This window comes from Trichomycterus rosablanca, chromosome 3 (genome assembly GCF_030014385.1).
Source record: "Trichomycterus rosablanca isolate fTriRos1 chromosome 3, fTriRos1.hap1, whole genome shotgun sequence".
NCBI lineage: Eukaryota > Metazoa > Chordata > Actinopteri > Siluriformes > Trichomycteridae > Trichomycterus > Trichomycterus rosablanca.
In genome coordinates this window covers 29208565-29231692 of record NC_085990.1, presented here as the reverse complement: position 1 = coordinate 29231692, position 23128 = coordinate 29208565, and the positions used below count along the sequence as shown (strand labels likewise).

The window sequence follows — 23128 nt, the reverse complement described above, 5'->3', positions numbered from 1 at the left end:
GCAACACATTCTGAAAAATTAGGACAGACCACCTTGTAAAGTTGTAATGTTGCCATTCCTTCTCATAACACTTAAAAGATGTTCTGGCACAGAGGATACCAAGTGATTAAGTGTTTTTTTTTTCCATATACTGTCCTAACTTTTTTTAGGGCTGTTCTTTTTCATTTGTCTATTTTTTTATTATTGTAGTATTAATAATCAGGTCCCAGAAATGTGCAGTAGTGAGAGTGAACCACATTTTATAGAGGTAAAAATCAAAGAATTATAACCTAAAAAAAAAAAAATCTGAAATTAAATAGTATATTAGAAAAGTATATATTCAGAGTCAACGAGGGATGTGCAACAAGGCAGAAACAAATGAGAAAAAAATTAACCAGAGAAACTGACTCTAAAGAAACATGTGGATGAAACAGAAAGAGATTAAATCTATCACTGAATAGATTAATAATGTGAGACAGGATCATTGTGCTGGTGGCTGAAGATTCAGTGAAGCAGTTCATCTGTTGGTAATTTAGTCACAAAGACATTCAGTTAAAATTTATTTAAGAAGTGCTTAAGTAAAGTACTGTAACTAAAAAATTTACAAATACTGTTTTAATGGCTGAAGACCAGGATGGATTGGCATTCTGTCTGGGGTTTGTTGCTGTATTGTGCCCAATGATTACGAGAAAACCAGGCCCACTGTGAGTCTAAACCATTAAATTCTGTTGAAATAAATATCAACTGAAACCTTTCATTGTAACTATAAAAAACAAATCATGTTACATTTTACAGAGGTAAACTATTGCCTGTTCATGTTATTTATAGCTTTCTCTGCTTGTTAGCAAGGTGACATGGTTGATGTTAGCAGTTATTTTTATTACAGACACAACTTACTATCTTTTTGTCTTGTGTGACATTACACCTAGAATTGCTGCTATTCTAAGGACTGTAATGCCTTCAATTTGCTATGTAGTTGATTGTAATAATGGTAAAGACAGCGAAGGGTTAGTATTTTTTAAAATCCTTAAATTTAGTGTTCTTCTGTTGTTCTGTACCAGATGTGCCACCCAACACCCTGTTGGAAATTTGTGGTTAGTCAATCCTTAGATCAATGTCTCTTGGTACATGCCATGGCACCCCACCCCACAAGCCTTGTTGTTTTAGAAATTAATGCCATTAAATAGTATAACAAAACTAAAAAGAGTAAAACAAAAACGGTTCAAGTATTTAAATAGCTATTAGTGACTTTTGTTTTTGTGCATTTAAGAAAAATAAATGCTGTGCTATACAGTGATGATTTAATGAAACTGCTTGGATTTATATAAACTCACATCTTTAATAAAGAAAAGCACAAGACACAAAAATAACGATATAAAAACTTGTCAGGAAACAAAGGATACAAAATTGAAAACCAGGACACAATTAATGGCACCCTGTGTTTAGTTTAAAACAAAGGACAAAAACAGACTAACCTAATTAGAAATTAGACTCACCTCTCCCCACCTTGTCAGTGGTCACGACTTTAATTAGTTTATAAATGTCTTTGATGTTAAAAAAGCTGTTGTTATTTGTTTACAATGGTAGACCTTGGTGTACCGGCTTCAACAGTCTGAAATGTTAGGTTTGCTACTCATGAAACAGTCAAGATTTTTTAAGGGCATGGTGGAAAGAGAAACATTGATGAGAGATCCATATAAAAAGTGGTTTGAAATGTGGCAAAGAAATCACATACGACTTCCAAAGAACATCAGGTTGAACAGGGCTTATGAGCGAAGGCCAAATAGGAACTCGCTGCTTTTAAAAGGCACAAAACTTACACTGACAAACCACAGTCCTTCTGGGAAAATGTTTAAATGAAAGCAAACTAAATCTCTTTGGCAATGCATACCAGCATTACGTTTATACAACCCCTGGCAAAAATTATGGAATCACCACTCTTGGAAGATGTTCTTTCAATTGTTTAATTTTGTAGAAAAAAAATAAATCACAGACATGCCACAAAACTATCATTTCTCAAACTGTCAACCCTCTGGCATTAAGAAACAATAAAAAAAGAAACAAATATAATAGTTGTGGTCAGTCACAATTGCTTTTTTTTAGATCAAGTAGAGGAAAAAAATATGGAATCACTCAAATCTGAGGAAAAAATTATGGAATCATTAGAAAACACTGCACCATTATTACTTTGTTGCACCACCTCTGGCTTTTATAATGGTTTAAACTCTCTGAGGCATGGAGTTAACTAATGACAAACAGTATTCTTCATCAATCTGCCTTCAACTGTCTCTTGCTGTTGCCAGGTCAGCTTTGCAGGTTGGAACCTTGTCATTGACCATTTTCTTCAATTTCCACCAGACATTTTCAAATGGATTGAGATCCGGACTATTTGCAGGCCATGCCATTGACATTATATGTTTTCTTGAAGGAAAGTTTTCACGTCCTTTGCCCTATGGCAAGATGCATTATCATCTTGAAAAATGAAGTCATCATCACCAAACATCCTTTCAACTGATGGAATAAGAAAAGCGTCCAAAATTTCAATGTGGACTTTGGCATTTATTGAAGACCATCTCCCCTGTGCCTTTACCCGACATGCAGGCCCATATCATCAACAACTGTGGAAATTAACATGTTTTCTTTAGGCAGTTATCTTCATAAATTTCATTGGACAGACACCAAACAAAAGTTCCAGCATCATCACCTTGCCCAATGCAGATTCGCGATTCATCACTGAAGATCACTTTTATCCAGTCACCCACAGTCCACGATTGCTTTTCTTTAGCCTACTTTAACCTTGTTCTTTTCTTTTTAGGTGTTAATGATGGCTTTTGTTTGGCTTTTCTGTATGTAAATCCCATTTCTTTTAGGTGATTTCTTACAGTTCAGTCACAGACATTGACTCCACTTTCCGGCCACTTGTTTCTCATTTGTTTTGTTGTGCATTTTCTGTTTTCAAGACATATTGCTTTGTTTTCTATCTTGATGCTTTGATGTCTTACTTGGTCTACCAGTATGCTTCCCTTTTACAACCTTCCCATTTTGTTTGTACTTGGTCCAGATTTTAAACACAGCTTACTGGGAACAACCAACATCTTTTGCGACATTCCACAATGATTTATCTTCTTGAAGGAGTTTTATAATCCTCTCATTTGTTTCAACTGACATATCTTGTGTTGGAACCATGATTCATGACAATCTGCTTTGTGCAACAGCTCTCCGAGGTGTAAGCACTCTTTTTAAACTGAAGAATAATTAGCAAATCTAATCTGCTGCAGATGTTTTGTTTTTAAACTGCAAATTACAGAGTGATTCCATAATTTTTTCCTCAGATTTGAGTGATTCCATATTTTTTTCCTGTACTTGATCTAAAAAAAGCAATTGTGACTGACCACAACTATTACATTTGTTTCTTTTTTTTATTGTTTCTTAATGCCAGAAGGTTGACATTTTGAAAAATGATAGTTTTGTGGCATGTCTGTGATTTATTTTTTTTCTACAAAATTAAACAATTGACAGAACATCTTCCAAGAGTGGTGATTCCTTAATTTTTGCCAGGGGTTGTAGTCGACAACATAATAAGTGTGGGCCGCTTTGCTGCCTCTGGGACTGGATGCTCCCAAATGTAGGAAGACTTAGAGAAAGGTCTGAGAATCTAACAAAATGGGATTTACTGCTGAATAATGACCCAAAGCAAACATCTAAAAGTACACTAGAATGGTTAGGTAGGAGGAAAAACTGACTGTTTTAAACTGGCCTGCAATAACTGCTGACTTCAGTCTAACTGAAAATCTTTGTAGAGTGCTGAAATCTGCTACTGGATTCTAAATCGGGCTTTTGAAAAGGAACTCTGCAAACATTCAAGAGCTTGAGAGAATTGCAGACAGGTGCAAGAAGCTCGCAGATAGCTACCAAAATGTTTTGAGGCTATCATTGTTGCCAAAGCTTGTGCAACCAAGTATTCTGCCTATGCCATATGCAGTGGTACCTTAAAACTCTATGTTAATTGGTTCTTGAAGTAGCATTGAGTTTAAAAGGCGTTGAGTTTCAAGGTATTTTTTCTCATAAGGATGTATGGGAAACCTGTTAATGCGTTCCATGGTCCTGTGGAACTGCCTATATTTTAGGCTAATGTAAAATAATGGGGTTGTTTTTGAAACTTCTACACTGAGAATTGAAAAACAGTTAAAAATCAATATAAAAATACAATAAAACCTGCATTTTACCTTTACTTCTTTATTGTTTTCTTATGGTTCTTAATTGTGGAGATGCTTGATCTTTGAATACCGTATTCTGTTCAGTACAGGCGCATTAACATGAGAAGTGACAAAACCGCTTTTGCGCTGGCGGTGCACAAAACTTAACGTGACTTATTGTACTAAAACAACGAGTAAGGAATTTCATTAGTGGAAAGAACTTACGAGCAGTAATAATTAAGAGAGGTTTAGTGTTTCTATGTAGTTCTTTTTATACATTACGTTACATCAAGCTTTTTTTTACAATAAGCATTTTAGACTCCAGAAAAGCTGATTCTTACAATTTCTCAGCACCCCGAGCTATAACAAAAGTTTAAAAGTGAAACAGGAGGAAAATCCAGCTAAACACAGATACATGTCGATGCTTTCAGAGTAGATTTGATGGTTATTCGACACAAATGCAGATTCGTCTCATATTCGCACTTTGATGACGTTTTACCACACCGCTCAAGCCAAGCGCTGAACAAAGCGACTGTTCATTGTTAATTTTAAAGTTAATAATTGTTTTTTTTTAAAGCTGAACACGTAGAATTTAAGGGAAATGTCAAGTTTAAGGCTACAAATGTCTCCACGAAGTGCATCGAGTTTCAAAGATTTCGAGTTTAGGGGATGTCGAGTTACAAAGTACCACGTTTGTGTTTTTTTTAAAATGACCATGTATGTTAACAGGTCGTTTTTTTGTTAAATGTATTTGGACATGCTATTAAATTCTTAAAGGTACAAAGTTGGTACACTATCTTTCTGAAGATTTTATTTATACTAAGCAATCAAGCGTGCAGATAATGTTCACCACAGCCGTGAACGTGAATGCTTGTTGGCATTAATCATGGCATCACTTAAATTAAACCATGCCTGTTAATGCACATTAGGCTGCCTAAATGTTAGACAAGAAGAGGTCCAGAGTAGGGCTGGGCGATATGGATCAAAAATAATATCTCGATATTTTTTTCTGAATGGCGATATACGATATATATCTCGATATTTTTTTATCCCATAAGGTAATAACAAAAAGACACTTCTGAGACAAAGCTACATGTTCCAATTTTTTTACAGGCACTTTTATTAACATTCATGCTGGGGAAGCTTCACACAAGAACTATTTTTCCTTAAAAAAAAAAAAAAGAGCTATTCTAAGAAAAAAAAAGTTGTTTTCTAAGGCATCTCCTGTTGTGTAATGTGAATTACAAATATATTGTCTGGCCCTTTAAGAATGTTAAGTGTACTATAGGGTGCAGGGAGCGAGTGTGTAGGGAAGATTAACCCCCCCACCCCACCCCCACATGTTTGGACTTTATACATTATTTTATGTATATGTCGCCATAACATTTACATTAATTTTTTTTAACGTATAGAACTCAGTTCTGTAATACAGGCAGAATTAATCGTTCATGTTACTGTGTAACTATTACAACATTGAATGCATTTTAATCAGCGTTCTGCTTCATGCTTCATGTTTATTGGCCCGACAACAAGAAATACTATAATAGAAGATAAATAAATGACGTGTCGGACATCGGGCGATCGTCCAGTATAAACTAACACAACCACGTACAACATCCAGTACAGAAATCCCCATAATGTTTGTATTTACAGATAGAGCAAATACATGCACATCACATATACAAACACAAGAGTCAGAACAACAGGAGACGCACCGCTACGTTATTATTACTTTCTCAACACTTAATGTGAAGTAAATACGTGCATGTCAGCGTGTGCATGCGCTTGTGTTGGTTTTTGAAACGAATAACGACTCGTTTTCTTGTTTTTTAACTTTGGGATCTGAAGTGAAAAACGAATGACCAAAGGTACACGGAGCTGGAACCTTTTGTCTGGACTTGTTTTCGACATTCTCTACAGAATACATTATTCTGCTGCTCATCTGACACTTTGAATTCGAACCATCTCCAAATAATTCCAAAAAGAGTCATTATTTTTCATTTTAGTAAGCAGCTCCTCTTCGATAGCTTCTGTCACGTCTTTATCCGTCTCCATGCTATCGCTGCCTGCAGGAATTACTGGTGAAGCGGTGGGGAGGGGCGAGTTGTGTTCAGTGAGGGAGAGAGGCGGGGCAGGTGAACATGTGCAGAGACAAACTGGGAGAAGAGAAAGTCGAACTGTCTGATCTAACTGGAACGCAACATCTATATCGATATATGCGATATTGTCTTATCTTATATCGCGTATGAAAATATATCGATATTTTATAAATATCGATATATCGCCCAGCCCTAGTCCAGAGTTAAAGCTACCTTTTTTCTTTAGACTCTTACAAGTGTAGCAACTGGTGGTCAGCTAAGTGATATGTATGGTAAGTATGGTAAATAATAATAATAAGAGAGAGAGAGAGAGAAAACAGTTAATTTTTTTTTTTTATCAGATTGTATCAGAGCTACCTGTTGAAAGTCATTTAAGTGGCCTTAATATGTTTTCACATAAATGTATGGTTTTAAGACTCGGTAATAAAACAAATAAACTAAAGTGTTGGTTTCTAAATGGTGGTACCTTGTAATACACAAGACAAGACTGGAAAACAAATTAGGTGAAATTTTCTGCTGTAAATCCCATCACTTGTATTTAATTGTTTAATAATAGGAGGTACCAAGGCCACAAAGCTAAAAGGCTCTTTAGCTAAACAAGAAATGCTTACTGCACATAATGAGACTTATAGTCGGTACTTGGAGGTTTTTCTTTGATCTGTGGTGTTAGTTGGCCCAAATTTGAGAACTAAATACAAATATCTACGTAATATAACCACATAATACGAGTAACATTATTATGACCACTTCCTATTTCCGACGGCTTTGTGAGCTGGCTTGGTGAGTATATAAGGTGTGTGATAGGCTGTCTGCACACATATCCCTCATTGCTGTTATGGTTAAAAGTATCATGGGTAAAATTGTCCTCCCTGGGGTGGATGGGATCCTCCAGCAAGACAATGCGACATGTCATACGGCTAGAAATGTCTGATATTGGTTGGAAGAGCATGACCAAGACTTCCAAATACTACCCTGCCCCCCTAACTCCCAAAACAAAATCAATTGAGCATCTGTAGGACCATTTCGATCGTCGTGTTCGCCCTATGGATCCTTACCCACGCACCCTCCAACAGCTGTGAGATGCACTATAGTCAGCATGGCTCCAGATACCTGTGACAACCTTACTGAGTCACTCCCAGCCTGTCTAGCAGCTGTCCGTGCTGCACACAGCACTTACTCTGGATATTAGGTGGTGCTTATAATAATGTGACTCGATTGTGTATAAGTAAAGATGCAATTTAAATAATTAGCAGGTACAAGTCAAGTGTTAAATGACTTGTTTACTTTTTATTTTATTTTATTTTTTTACTTTTTTTACATTTGTAATATTGGAAGCAACTCTATTTTAGTTTGAAGTGAAATGCTCTGTCCATAAAAACTACTCTTACATTAAACAATGTAGTTTAAAGGTAGTTTGTTATTATCAACATCAAGCTGAATCTCACATCTTATGTCTAAATTTACAACCTGAAAGAGTGATGTCTGTATGCATTTCCTGTGTTAAACCCTTTAAAAACCTGTAGTTCCTGTGTTAACTATGTGTTACACACAGCAGTGCATGCAAAAAGTATCAGGCAGTAAGATGTGGTAAGCAGGCACTAATGTGTGGTAAATCTGTAGAGTGTGCTTAGCTCAGAATGAGGAATGAGTGCTATGCTAATTGCCGTAGCAAAGAGCTTTTGATTGGGATTTGAAGAGGTCCTTTGTGTCTGTGACCTGTGTTTACCACAAAGACACCACATTAGACTAACGTAATGCACCGCTCAAGCACTTACATCCAATTAAACAGGTTAAGTGACCTCTCTCGTCTCTGTCTAGTACAGCTCGCTAATGCTAATGCTCTCTGAGAACACCTCTCTTGTTTATGTACACATACTCTTACAGTGTTTTTTCCCCACTATTATTATGTATTTCCTTTGCTCTATGTACAGCTAAAGTTAAAAGTTGCATACACTTTTAGAGGAAATGTACATAAATTAAGCACTTTAATAGGTACATCAATGCAGTACATACATATTTTGATTATTCTGTAAGCTAGATCTACCATAAAGATACATTTTGTGTATGTACAACTGCTGTACAATCTGTTCAGCCTGATTCAGCCTATATAAGAACATAACGCTTGGTTGTTTTAAGAAACGAAGACAGTCTTAAACTTAAACTAAAGTTAACTTTGGACAACAATGGTGCTCAGGTGGCGCAGCGGTAAAACACGCTAGCACACCAGAGCTGGTATCAAACTCGTCGGTTCAAATCTCAGCTCTGCTACCAGCAGGAAGGGTGCCGGAGGGGATTCCTCTTAACTGATGCAATTACAACCTCTGCTGGCTGACTGATGGCACCTGCACAGAGACGAGGGATAATGTGATCAGGGTGTGTCTCTCCGAACACAAAGCTGATCCACATATGAATTCACCTTGCGCAGGTGAAAAGATGCTGACGGCTACTGCACATGTGTAGGAGGCGGCGTGTGTTAGTCATGGCTCTCCTCAGTTAGAGTGGAGGTCAACATCAGTAGAGGGGAAGCGTAAATCGGTAATCGGGTAATTGGATACGACTAGATTGGGAGGAAAATTGGGGGAAAGATACAAAAAAAACTACTTTTAAGTAGTACTTTTAACACATGATTAGCCTAATGAGTTGGTTTTTTTTTTTTTTATCGTAAACAAAACAAAGCCTGTTTTTAAACATAACCATGTGTCACAATTATTGGCACCCCTGATATTTTTTATAAACAAAAATGTAACTTAAGCACAGTGAATTGCATACTACTGTGCCAAGTAGGTTATATGTAAATACTCCACCACCGGTGTTAAAATACTAATTAATACATATACCAGCTTTATTCTTACATCTTGTGCTGTGTGTGTTGCAGATCTTAGCAGTAGTGAATGTTGGCAAAAACCAAAGTCAACGTGCTACAGTGTAAACTGGACTGCAGGAGATGATCAGCTGGAGGTGATCAATGCCAACATGGGCAAGCGGAGAGACTGTGGAGCGCCATCACGTCTCTGCAAATATTCCCTGTTTGTACGCTGGAACAGAATCTATTGCAAGGTAATAGTCACATCACACACACACACACACACACACACACACAACACACACACACGATAGTCTTGCAAAGAATTACAAATGGAGAAATTTTACAACCCCAAATCAGAAAATGTTGGGACAGGATGGAAATTAAAAAGCAGCAATGTTTCTTACTTTGACCTTTGGACCCAAGATGTTCTGTCTGGTCAACTTCATTTCATTTGTTAATATACAGTACATCCATTCCTGCACATAATGTTGTGCATTGGAACCAGTGATGTCAACAGGTGATTGTAATCATGGTTTAGAACAATAGCAGTATCTATGAAAGGCTGAGCCTTTGAGGAGTAAAGAAGGGGCAGAGAATCTCCAGTTAGTCAACAAATGCATTTAGAAATTTATTAAAAACAATGTTCCTCAATTTTTTTTTGCATATTTTTCCCTCTAAGGTGCATAATACCATTAAACATTTCAAAGAATCTGGAGGAATTTCATTGAGTAAAGGGCAAGGCACAAGCTTAAGCTGAACACCCATGATCTGCTGCATCAAGAACTATCATTGTTATACCAACAGCTGATATAATCACATGGGCAAGAGATAACTTTGGCAAACCTTTGTCAAGCACTACAATACAAAGTCACAATCACACTTAAAATTTACTGTGCAAACAAGAAACCTTATGTTAATCATGTCCAGAAGCGACATCAAGTTCTCTGGGCTCGGAGGCATCACACAGTGGAAACGTGTATTATGGTTAGATGAATCAGTATTTCAGATCTTTTTTAAAAGAAATAAATGCTGTGTGCAACGGACCAAGTATGGAAAGAACCATCCAGACTGTTATCAGCAACAAGTCCACAAGCCAGGGTCTGTGTCAATGCCCTTGGCAAAGGTCATTTACACTTCTGTGATGGCAGCATTAATGCAGAAAAGTACTTTGAGATTTTAGAGCAACATATAACATGTATACATTTAAGACGACATCTTTACCAGGGATGTCCATGCATTTTTCAACAAGACAATGCAAAACCACATGCTGCACACATTACAAAGGCATGGCTGCGGAAGAAGAGGGTATGGGTACTGGACTGGCCTGCCTGCAGTCCTGACCTGTCTACAATAGAGAATTTTGAAAGGAAAAATGCGACAACGACGACCCCGTACTGTTACACATCTTAAGACGTGTTTGCAGGAAGAATGGGACAAAATAAAAGCTGAAACACTAAATCACTTGGTATCCTCGGTGCCAAAACGTCTTTTAAGTGTGGTGAAAAGGAATGGCAACATTACAAAGTGGTAAATGCTTTACTGTCCCAACTTTTTTTGGAATGTGTTGCAGACATGAAATGCAAGAATGGATGTTTATTAATAAATGAAATGAAGCTGAGCAGACAAAACATGACATATATCAGGTTCATCCTGTCTGCAATCAAATAAAAGTCAAAGTAAATGTAAGAAGTGTTTTTTTTTATTATTTGCTTTTTCCATGCTGTCCCAACTTTTTCTGATTTGGGGTTGTAAATTATAAGCATCCAGCTTTCTGTTCCTGCATGACTGTGCCCCTGTGCACAAGTGCAAAGCCCATAAAGACATGGTTTGATTAATTAAATTTGAATGGACTACAATTGCCTGCAGAAAGCCGTACAACTGTTCTTTTGATGGAATGGGAACAAATTTCTTTGAACACTTTTGAAAATCTTGCAAAAAGCCCTCCCTGACATAGCTGTCCTCACTGCTTGTAATGCGTTTACCTTGTAATGTGTCTACCTGGCTCAACCCATAATATTATGGTTTTATTCTGCTTCCCAAAACATATCAGTGGGTGGATTGTCTGCTCTAAATTGTCCCTAGTTGTAAGTGAATGAGTGGATGGGTGAGTAAGTGATGCCCTGTAAAAGACTGGCACCCCACCAGTGTGTATTCCTGCCATGTACCCAGTATTTTTTATACAAAATACAAATTAAAAACCCAGTCTAAATGGGTTGCCAGTCGATCATCAAGTCAACATAATTGGAAAGAGTACACATTGCTGAGTTTTAATTGAAATTAGCAGCAAGTTTGCACGTGATGAGTTTCACTTTTGAAAAAAGAAAGCAAGTGAAACAGAAGTCCTCATCATGGAAATGTAGAGCGAAGCTCCGGCTGCTTTACCAAATGGTAACAGTTAAAGTCTAATGACAGCAGAGCTAGTAATCATCATGAAAAGCACTTGAGCAGCTTCTCAGGGCAAACGCTCAGCGAACACAGTCAGAGACGCAAGAGCAGACATGCTAATCTCCCGAGAAACTTTACTTTTCTCCATGCCATTTTTCATCTACCGCACCTCGTCTGTGTGTTTGTGTGGGCCACCAAAGAAAATGCACAAAAAAAGCTCACAGATTGTTTAATTGCTTGTGAAATTTAAATGGGGAGATTACACAGCTGTTGAAGTTCTCGCTTTGTGCTGCCTCATTCGTTTTTGTTTTGCTCTTTCACCCTTTTTTCCCCTCTCTCTTTTACTCCCTCCCTCGCTTTTTCTGCAGCTGGTAGCTTCGGGTTCGAACACCAACCCACTGACGTACAGTGAGACCAAGCAGGCGGCAGCATCCTACCAGACTGTGAAGGAGCAGTGGGTGAGAACACTGCAGGAGGCCGGATTAGGAACGTGGGTCAGGAAACCTGCAGAGCAAGAGCAATTCCTTCTTCCAGCAGGAGACAATGTCCGGTAAAATTTGACTGTGAGAGACTGAATGAGAGGACAAGCTGGAACAAGGCAACTTCAGACTCAGACTAAGATCAACACTAGCATTTGTTATCTAATCTCTGTCCTCCATGTTTGTAGCTTTTTTTCTGATTAACACTCATTTCTACATGTTTTCCTGGGTCCTGGGTTTCCTGGGTTTTCCTGGTCCTGAATCTAAAGCCATTGTTTGATTCAACTAATAAGAAATCCCAGCAGTGCTATTGGCTGCTTTGGGCATCTACATACATACATACAATTAGCTTTTCCTGAAGGGGATTGGCGAGGCTTCATGATGGATTGGCTTCTAGGTGTGTGATACTGCATTGTGCCAAGTAATTCTGGGGAAACTGAACCCACCGTGACCACGACCAGGCTAAAGCAATGGTAAAACATGAAAATAAATGGAAAACCTAATAAAGGGTGGGTAATACAGAAGGGACATGTACAACATATGGCCAAAAGTGGATGGTTGCATGTTAAAGATCCTATTTCTTCGTGACTATAACAGCCCCACTCCTTTAACTGATTTTCCATAATTTGTGTGTAGTATTGTTATTCTATTTTAAATCCCCCGCCCCTACTGGTCCGTGAAATTATATCTTACATAAAACCAGTCAGTGGTGTAAAAAAGGTTGGGAACCGCTGTCAATGGAAGTTTAGTCAAAAGGCATTTGTAACAGGCAATAATGTCAGATGAGAAGGCCAGGTTCAAATTCAGCGTTTTAATTTCACTATGGAGTTGAGTTCAGGGTCAAACGGAACAACCCGTGTGTATATTGACATTGCTTTGTAGACAGAGGCACAGTTATGCTAGAACTATAAGCTGCCACAAAGTTAAAAGCACACAATTTGCGTTATGTAATTGATTTTGTACACCTGTTAAAAGCTTAATGATAAAAAAGATGTCGACATACTTTCAGCCATGTTGGGTGTGTTCGAAAACCTAGTGAGCTCTCTACATAGACGGCATTTTACATCATCCAACACGCACTCCAGAGAAGGAGGTTGCTTGAATTCTTAGATGCCTTAAAATCTAGTCTAGTAAGGTACCTTAAATTTGAACTGTATTTTGACTGAATAATGAGGGAGCCTCAGATGCTTCCTTAGTGGTGAATACAATCCCAGCATTCAGTGCGACACAACTTTTCTCACAAAAAATTACAAATATGGTGGACGAATGCAGAGCAACAAACTCTTGAGTTCTTTTCAAATGTAAAAAAAATCATTGATGTGTAAAGGGTTATTTATTTGCAAATTAGGACTCATCAAAGACAGTTTAACCGTTTTTGGTACACAGAGGGAGATGTTAGCTGACATGTTAGCATGTTGTGCTAACTGCGTAGTAAGCGAAAACTGATGTAATCGCTGTCTAAATAGCGTGTCCGAATAAAGTGAATCCTCTCTAATGAGGCAGCTGCCTATGTAGGCAGTAGACAGCAAGGTAGCTCACTAGGTTTTCGAACAGACCCATAGTGTAGAGCAGTGGTTAAGGTACTGGAATAGTAAGCAGAAGGTTGCCCTTAATCCTTAATTGCTTGGACTATACACTGGTCAGCTATGACATTAAAACCACCTCCTTGTATCCACACTCACTGTCCATTTTATCAGCTCCACTTACCATATAGGAGCACTTTGTATTTCTACAATTACTGACTGTGGTCCATCTATTTTTCTACATACTACAGTATTTTAGCCTGCTTTCACCCGGTTCTTCAATGGTCAGAACCACCACAGGACCCCCACAGAGTAGGTATCATTTAGGTGGTGGATCATTCTCAGCACTGCAGTGACTCAGTGGATCAGAGTGGATCAGACACAGCAGCGCTGCTGGACGTTTTAAACACTGTGTCCACTCACTGTCCACTCTATTAGACACTCCTACCTACTTGGTCCACCTTGGAGATGTAAAGTCAGAGACGATCGCTCATCTATTGCTGCTGTTTGAGTTGGTCATCTTCTAGATCTTCATCAGTGGTCACAGGACGCTGCCCATGGAGCGCTGTTCGCTGGATATTTTTGGTTGGTGGACTATTCTCAGTCCAGCAGTGACAGTGAGGTGTTTAAAAACTCTAGCAGCGCTGCTGTTCATACCAGCACAACACACACTAACACACCACCACCATGTCAGTGTCACTGCAGTGCTGAGAATCATCCACCACCCAAATAATACCTGCTCTGTAGTGGTCCTGGGAGAGTCCTGACCATTGAAGAACAGCATGAAAGGGGGCTAAAAAAGCATGCAGAGAAACAGATGGACTACAGTAAGTAATTGTAGAACTACAAAGTGCTTCTATATGGTAAGTGGAGCTGATTAAATGGACAGTGAGTGTAGTAACAAGGAGGTGGTTTTAATGTTATGGCTGATCAGTGTACGTTCACACTGAATGTTGTCCACATTGACGTTTAGGTGCTAAGACTGACAGAATTCAACAGTTGCTGCTAAACATCTATTATCAAGTTGACGTTCGAAGAAACAAGTTTTTATATTCTTTCTTATTGCTGGAAAACATGTTGAAATGATTGTTTATAGTAATCTTCTATACAGTGTGTGTTGAAGATTAGGCTTGTTCAACCTTTACTCTTCAGCCTATTTTATTCTTTGCTTGCCCTTGACTCCTCCACACTGACCAAAGTGACAATAGTGCAACATTCACTTACCCTAATGCATACTCAGAATTCAGGAAGGTGGAAAATGTGGCGTTTCTCGATTGGGGATTCCTCTGAGGATCCACACTCACCTTACTACATCTCCTTTCTCCACTCACCTGCAGTTGTCACACATTTGGCTAAAAGGGTGTGAACGTGTTAACCTTCAGCATATAAAAAGCAACCACCATCTTGTCACTGCTGGCCTGTTTCCGGATGGTTGGGCCCTGTAGGGTCCTTTTGCACAGCGTCTAATTAAAAGTGTTGTCAGGATGATGCGCCCCGCTCCCTCTCCCTGTTTGAGCCTTCTTTTTCTCACCATTCTCACCCTTACACACAAAACATCCGAAGCTTACTAGCTCGCTCTCTTTCTTAGTGTAACAACTGGAAAAAGAGCAGGATGCGGGTTTGACACAGCAACGACAGGTTAATTCAAGCTCTTTTGTGTGAAGCACAGGGAATATAAAGAGAAGAGTGGAGGTAATAGTGACAAGGTAACATAAATGGTACCATTAAGGCACAGCGGGGCTGTACAGAGCACTTGCCGTGCCGCTTTCATACCTCTCTATAAACGACGTGTGCTTTTTTCCCCGTTACTTTCCTTTGTGTTCAACGACTATATATTTACCAAGGGCGTGTGGCAGGAGTGATGACCTGTGTTAAAAAGAAAAATGGTCCAGTTTGAACTGAACAGAAAGGAGCCATGTGGAGAAAGTGGAGTAAGTACTGGCACTGTGCCAGGCTTTGAGATTTTAAATAAGGGGCAGTGATTGCTGATTAGCTGGTTTGTGGTAACAGTCCCCCCGCAATCATTTATTACGGCCCTATCTGACTTCACTAATACAGCTGAATTCAAAGGTTAATGTACACTTGTGAGAGACATGTATGTCAGGCCTGTCTTAAGACTTCAAACTCTGACTATTTTTGTTTTCTTGCATGGCAGCCCATTGAGGGGGTAAGCTTCCTTGGCTGTTGACAGTCCCACTCATGTACCAGCAGCTTCTAAATTAAAACCCCAATTTTTTTAAAGCATTTTCTCCCTATTTTTCTCCCAATTTAGCACACTCAGTTTTGTCTTTTGCTGCTGAGAGATGCCAGATTGCATCCGAGGAGAGCACGTCGCTGAACACGCATCTTTCGACACGTGCACAGCGCTCCTCTTCTCACCCATGCATTCTGCACAGGCGTCTCTTCCGCCAATCAGGGTCCTTACACAGCGTATGAAGACCCATCCACCCACACATAGTCCGGCCCCCACCCTGCAGATACGGTGGCCAATTATTATTATATTATTATATAATCTGTAATTTGTTATTTCTCTTAAATCTTTATCTGAATCGTATTTTGTAAATACAAAGACATTTAGAATTCAATGCAACACACTCCGTGAAAAGTATCTACAATATTCAAGTTATACTGCTTTACGATAAGCAGGTGAGGGAATCATGATTGAATACAAGGAGGATCCAGTCTTTACAAACAGTGATGGGTCATGGCTCACCACTTTGTGCCAAACTTCAGGAGAGAATGCCATTTAGTTTAAAAAGAACATTTCAATGCAAGATTGCAATTTTGATCTTTCACAATCTACAGTTCATAATATTGTGAAAAGATTCAGTAGAATCTGGAGAGATCTCAGTCAGTGTACATTTACATTTTCAGCATTAAGCAGACACTTTTATCCAAAGTGACTTACAGTATATAGTCTAAGCAATTGAAGGTTAAGGGCCATGCTCAACCTGGCAGTGGTGGGGTTTGAACCAGCAACCTTATGCTTACTAGTCCAGTACCTTGACCACTAGACTATCACTTTCAAGTTGGAAACCACTGTTAAATGTGCATGACTTTTAAGCTCTCAGACAACACCTCATGAGAAACCGTCATGCTCCTGTGATAAATATAGCCACATGGGCTTGTGAGTACTTCAGAAAATGATTATCACTTAACACAGTCTACCTCTGCATCAAGAAATGCAACCTGGAACTCTATTTCACACAGAAAGCTGAACTGTTCTTTACAGAAATGCCTCAGAGTTCTCTGGACCTGAGCTCATCTCAGATGGTCTGAAAGACAGTAGAAATGTGTGCTCATGGTTCAGCTTGTTTTTGTGCCTAAGATGATTAAGCACCTTCCAGACTGGTATCAGTAAAAAAATGAAAAAGCCAGTCTGTCATGGTATAGGGGTGTTTTAGTGCCCATGGCATGGGTGACTTGCATATGTGTGAAGATACCATTATCATGAAGGCGTATATTGAGATTTTAGACACATGGTGTCATCAAAGCGACATCTTTTTCCGGAAAGCCCATGATTATTTCAGAAAGACGATGATAGGCCTCATTCTGTACGTGACACAACAGTGACACAAAATGCTTGGGCTTGAATGGCCTGTCTGCAGTCCAGATCTGTCTTCTATTGAAAATGTATGGTGCAGCATCAAGCGACAGGGACCATGGACTGTTAAGCAGCATAGGTCTTTCCCAAACCATTAAAAGGAATATTAATAGGAAAGGTGACTTTTTTTAAATGTCTTGCAGGTGTCAAATTCTAAATGTATTTATATTTACAAAATACATTAAAGTCGATCTGATCAGTGAAAGCAGTGAAACTTTGTTCTTTATACTTTTCTCAGTTAAATAAAGATTCAAATAAACAAATCACAACTTCTTTTATTGCATTTTACAAAATGTCCCAGATCTACAGTGACATTTTGGTTTTCAACTGAACCTTGGCAAAGGAAGCACTGTTTTATTTTACTTTTTGAATGGATGCTTGGTAACAACAGTCTGTTTTGTATATAACTGACCCTGCTTTTTTGATTGATTCTAGCCTAGTGATCTGAGGTTTGAATCTCAGCAGTGCTATTGGCTGGTCGGGCATCTGCACAGATTGGCTGTGTCTATTGTCAGGAATGATTCACTGCGATCCACCCTAAATATGTGAAGAACCAACATAATAATAATAATAATAATAATAATAATAATGCTGTTCAGGTGGCACAGCAGTAAAATACGCTAGCACACCAGAGCTGGGATTTCGAATACATATGGGCTATATGAACAACGTTTGGCTGTTGTTCATCCAGGAAGGGGACCTCATAACTGATGCAATTACGACCTCTGCTGGCTGATTGATGGCGTCTGCACAGAGTAGAGGAATAATGCTGATCAGGGTGTGGCTCTCCGTGCACAAGGCTGATCTGCATATGAACTCGCCTCATGCAGGTGAAAAGATGCAGTCGGCTACTGCTCATGTGTCCGAGGGTGCCTGTGTCTCTCCACAATAGAGAGGAAGCATAACGCAATTGGGTAAAAATTGGGAGAAAAAGGGAGAAAATGCATTAAAAAATGTAATAAAAAATAATAATAATAGTAATTACCTAGAAAATTTACATTTACAGCATACCTTTAAGCGACTTACATGTCACTGAATACTGGTGGGACTAGAACCAGCAACATTCTGATTACTGCTCCAGTACCTTAACTGCAAAGCTACCACTGCACTAAAAGGCACAACGTTGAATCTTCCTAGATATGGCTGTCTGGCCAAATTAGGCATGTGAGAATTCAACTGTATGGTATTTAGCAGACACTCTTATTCAAAGCAATTTACAATAATGACTAAATGCAATTTGAGCAATTGAGGGTTAAGGGCCTTGTTTAGGAGCCTAACAGTGGCAACTTGGGGGTGATGCGGCTTGAACTGGCACCTTCTGATACATTAACCGCTGGACTAAGTTCAATCAATTTATCATTTTAATTGTAAACTGGGAAACTGTTTTTAACTCATGAACAAAAATCTATTAAGCATTAGTACAAAACCTCCCGAAAACAAGACGGATTATGAAGCCTCTGGTAAACAGATTAGCCATCTTTGTTATTATCAATGTTGGCATATGTGCAAATGTGTTTAGGGTTATTTGTCGACACAGGGTATGAGGATATTTTGCATCATGCCTTAATATAAAGACCAGACTCTGGTGATTGTTATCTATGTCATAATGTTGTTTGGAGCTTTAAGATACTGGCTGCATCTCTGACATTTCATTATTTCTTGTACCACCGAGTTCTATCCTGTAATAGACTGCTAGCTTACACTGTTCTTTGTCTGAAATATACATTGTAACAGCTGAATCAGGTCTATTCATAGTACGAGGGATCTTCAAAAAGTTTCTGCACTTTTATATTTTGGTTGGAGACGGTGAGGGTGGGAGGAGTAGTAATTGGTCGTGTCTGAGAGACTGAGAGAGCTTATAGTCCGGATTTAGCGCCATCTGATTTCCACCTTTTTGGACCACTAAAGGAAGCTTTAAGGGGAAAAAGATTTTCATGTGATGATGATGTGAAAGCAGTGGTGCATCAGTGGCTACATGCTCAAACAAAAGCATTAAAAAGTTGGTATGATGCTGGAAACAATGCATAGGAAGGTGACTATGTAGAAAAGTGATGTCATTTGTTTTTGAATTTCTTAAGAAAAAGAGTTTTAAAAGTGTGGAAACTTTTTGAAGAACCCTCATATTTATGTCCATGTACCTTTAATATTACAGACACATCCACTACATTCAGCTTTTTATTCAATGGCATCTAAAGACTTGTTAATGTGAAACACATTGATGTGTTTATATAGGTCAGTATAAGCTTGTCAGTTAAAGGGTAACCATGTACATACCATGGTTGGTTTTAGGTTAAAGTAATGTCTGCAAAATTTGCATCCCTATGTCAGCTGTTTTCCAAGCCAAAGCATGTCACAAAACTGTCATGTGTAATCCCTTGGTCCAAATTATCTCTTAAAAGGCCTGGTAAATGGTATTCATGGCTAATGGTGAATCACGGTAAATGCTTTTTGCATTACCGGAAAATTAAATTAGCAGGTAATTAGCTATACCGTCTCTGGAGTGTCCCCAATTAGCTTCTAGGATGTTTATCTATTATATTCTGATTGTGTTAGTTGTTAAACCGTACTGGGATACAACCTAGGAAGCAGTATTTCAAACGTATACTCACTGTATGAGTGGTACAAATGTTAAAGTCGACCCGTCCTGTGTCCGCTCGCCACCAGTTGCGTATTGTTCTCTCCACATTTTTTAAACGAATCCTGGCAAATTGCATGAATCGATTCCTTTTGCCCCCTCAGTGTTTTCTAACTGAATTATATTACCTGTAGGGTAAAGTTTAATAGACTGATGCAGTAGATTAGGATGGAAAATGATGTCCATCACAGTCTTCCCGGTCCTTTACATGAATAAACCCTGTGCAGATCTGCCTAGCAGCCATCTTCATGCAGAATGGTGAAACAATATACAGATGTTTTTATTTTATGGATTTTAATTGTCATTCTGAAGCCCAACACGTACACAGTATATTATTTTCTTACAGATCTTTCTGACTGCTTTTATAAACATTCACATCTGGACTTATTTTTCAAACAACGTTATCGATTCAACATTTTATTTTTTTGCTGGTTACACTTATAAGTTTCATGAATTTAATCACGAAAGTCCGTTGTAGGCATGACTGAATGGCAATATTGTAAAACTGACTGTACATTTTGTAAACTTTGTACAGACAATAAAGAGAAATACAAAATGAAGGTGTCTAATAATGATGTAAATTTGAATCTGCAATTATATGCTGCTAAGATCTGTAAATTGCACCTCAGTTGTACCTTAAAAGTGAATGTTTATGTGAATAAAATGATCAAAACAATCCCACATTCTACTTTTTGTCTCTATAGATTGTTCAGTTAGCTCCTACGGTGCTTATTTAGAAGTTGGCACACCAGTATTGATAATTATTATGGTAATACCCATTGAAAGTATGTACAGGTGGATAAGGGGGGATGTAAAAGGGGGGTGCAACACAGCACCAGGGTCCTGGGCTGACTTGAGCTTGATCCTTACCTTTGGTCAGGAGTTTAGCTCGTATTTTTCTTTCATCCCACCTCCCTAAGGACATGTACACTGCTCAGCCATAACATTAAAACCACCTCCTTCTTCCTACACTCACTGTCCATTTTATCAGCTCCACTTACCATATAGAGACACTTTGTAGTTCTACAATTTCTGACTGTAGTCCGTCTGTTTCTCAGCATGCTTTGTTAGCCCCCTTTCATGCTGTTCTTTAATGGTCAGGACTCTCCCAGGACCACTACAGAGCAGGTATTATTTGGGTGGTGGGTCATTCTCAAACCTTAAAGTGTCCTTGGTGCCAAAACCTTTAACATTTATATACAGTGTATCACAAAAGTGAGTACACCCCTCACATTTCTGCAGATATTTAAGTATATCTTTTCATGGGACAACACTGACAAAATGATACTTTGACACAGTGAAAAGTAGTCTGTGTGCAGCTTATATAACAGTGTAAATTTATTCTTTCCTCAAAATAACTCAATATACAGCCATTAATGTCTAAACCACCGGCAACAAAAGTGAGTACACCCCTTAGTGAAAGTTCCTGAAGTGTCAATATTTTGTGTGGCCACCATTATTTACCAGAACTGCCTTAACTCTCCTGGGCATGGAGTTTACCAGAGCTTCACAGGTTGCCACTGGAATGCTTTTCCACTCCTCCATGACGACATCACGGAGCTGGCGGATATTCGAGACTTTGCGCTCCTCCACCTTCCGCTTGAGGATGCCCCAAAGATGTTCTATTGGGTTTAGGTCTGGAGACATGCTTGGCCAGTCCATCACCTTTACCCTCAGCCTCTTCAATAAAGCAGTGGTCGTCTTAGGTGTGTGTTTGGGGTCATTATCATGCTGGAACACTGCCCTGCGACCCAGTTTCCGGAGGGAGGGGATCATGCTCTGCTTCAGTATTTCACAGTACATATTGTTCATGTGTCCCTCAATGAAATGTAACTCCCCAACACCTGCTGCACTCATGCAGCCCCAGACCATGGCATTCCCACCACCATGCTTGACTGTAGGCATGACACACTTATCTTTGTACTCCTCACCTGATTGCCGCCACACATGCTTGAGACCGTCTGAACCAAACAAATGAATCTTGGTCTCATCAGACCATAGGACATGGTTCCAGTAATCCATGTCCTTTGTTGACATGTCTTCAGCAAACTGTTTGCGGGCTTTCTTGTGTAGAGACTTCAGAAGAGGCTTCCTTCTGGGGTGACAGCCATGCAGACCAATTTGATGTAGTGTGCGGCGTATGGTCTGAGCACTGACAGGCTGACCCCCCACCTTTTCAATCTCTGCAGCAATGCTGACAGCACTCCTGCGCCTATCTTTCAAAGACAGCAGTTGGATGTGACGCTGAGCACGTGCACTCAGCTTCTTTGGACGACCAACGCGAGTCTGTTCTGAGTGGACCCTGCTCTTTTAAAACGCTGGATGATTTTGGCCACTGTGCTGCAGCTCAGTTTCAGGGTGTTGGCAATCTTCTTGTAGCCTTGGCCATCTTCATGTAGCACAACAATTCGTCTTTTAAGATCCTCAGAGAGTTCTTTGCCATGAGGTGCCATGTTGGAACTTTCAGTGACCAGTATGAGAGAGTGTGAGAGCTGTACTACTAAATTGAACACACCTGCTCCCTATGCACACCTGAGACCTAGTAAGACTAACAAATCACATGACATTTTGGAGGGAAAATGACAAGCAGTGCTCAATTTGGACATTTAGTGGTGTAGTCTCTTAGGGGTGTACTCACTTTTGTTGCCGGTGGTTTAGACATTAATGGCTGTATATTGAGTTATTTTGAGGGAAGAATAAATTTACACTGTTATATAAGCTGCACACAGACTACTTTTCATTGTGTCAAAGTGTCATTTTGTCAGTGTTGTCCCATGAAAAGATATACTTAAATATCTGCAGAAATGTGAGGGGTGTACTCACTTTTGTGATACACTGTATATACTGTACACTGATCAGCCATAACATTAAAACCACCTCCTGTTTTCTACACTTACTGTTCTACACTCATTTTATCAGCTCCACTTACCATATAGAAGCACTCACCCTGTTCTTCAATGGTCAGGACCTCCACAGGACCACTACAGAGCAGGTATTATTTAGATGGTGGATCATTCTCAGCACTGCAGTGACACTGACATGGTGATGGTGTGTTAGTGTGTGTTGTGCTGGTATGAGTGGATCAGACACAGCAGCGCTGCTGGAGTTTTTAAACACCTCACTCTCCCTGCTGGACTGAGAATAGTCCACCAAACTAAAATATATCCAGCCAACAGCGCTCCATGGGCAGCGTCCTGTGACCTTTGATAAAGATCTCAAAGATGACCAACTCAAACTTTACATCTACAAGGTGGACCAACTAGGTAGGAGTGTCTAACAGAGTGGACAGTGAGTGGACACGGTATTTAAAAACTCCAGCAGTGCTGCTGTGTCTGATCCACTCGTACCAGCACAACACACACTAACACACCACCACCATGTCAGTGTCACTGCAGTGCTGAGAATGATCCACCACCTAAATA

The 23128-nt window shown here is 39.3% G+C and overlaps 1 protein-coding gene across 1 annotated transcript in view; it reads left to right on the top strand.

Moving 5' to 3' along the window:
* The window catches only part of adarb2 (adenosine deaminase RNA specific B2 (inactive)), a 111676-nt gene extending 94071 nt beyond the window's left edge, over positions 1 to 17605 (top strand). Inside the window, exons 8-10 of the mRNA XM_062992041.1 lie at positions 9150 to 9331; positions 11834 to 12015; positions 17507 to 17605. Of these exons, the coding sequence (XP_062848111.1) occupies positions 9150 to 9331; positions 11834 to 12015; positions 17507 to 17519 (377 nt within the window). The 3' untranslated portion in view covers positions 17520 to 17605. The remainder of the gene's footprint in view (positions 1 to 9149; positions 9332 to 11833; positions 12016 to 17506) is intronic.
* Positions 17606 to 23128: the final 5523 nt, after the last annotated feature.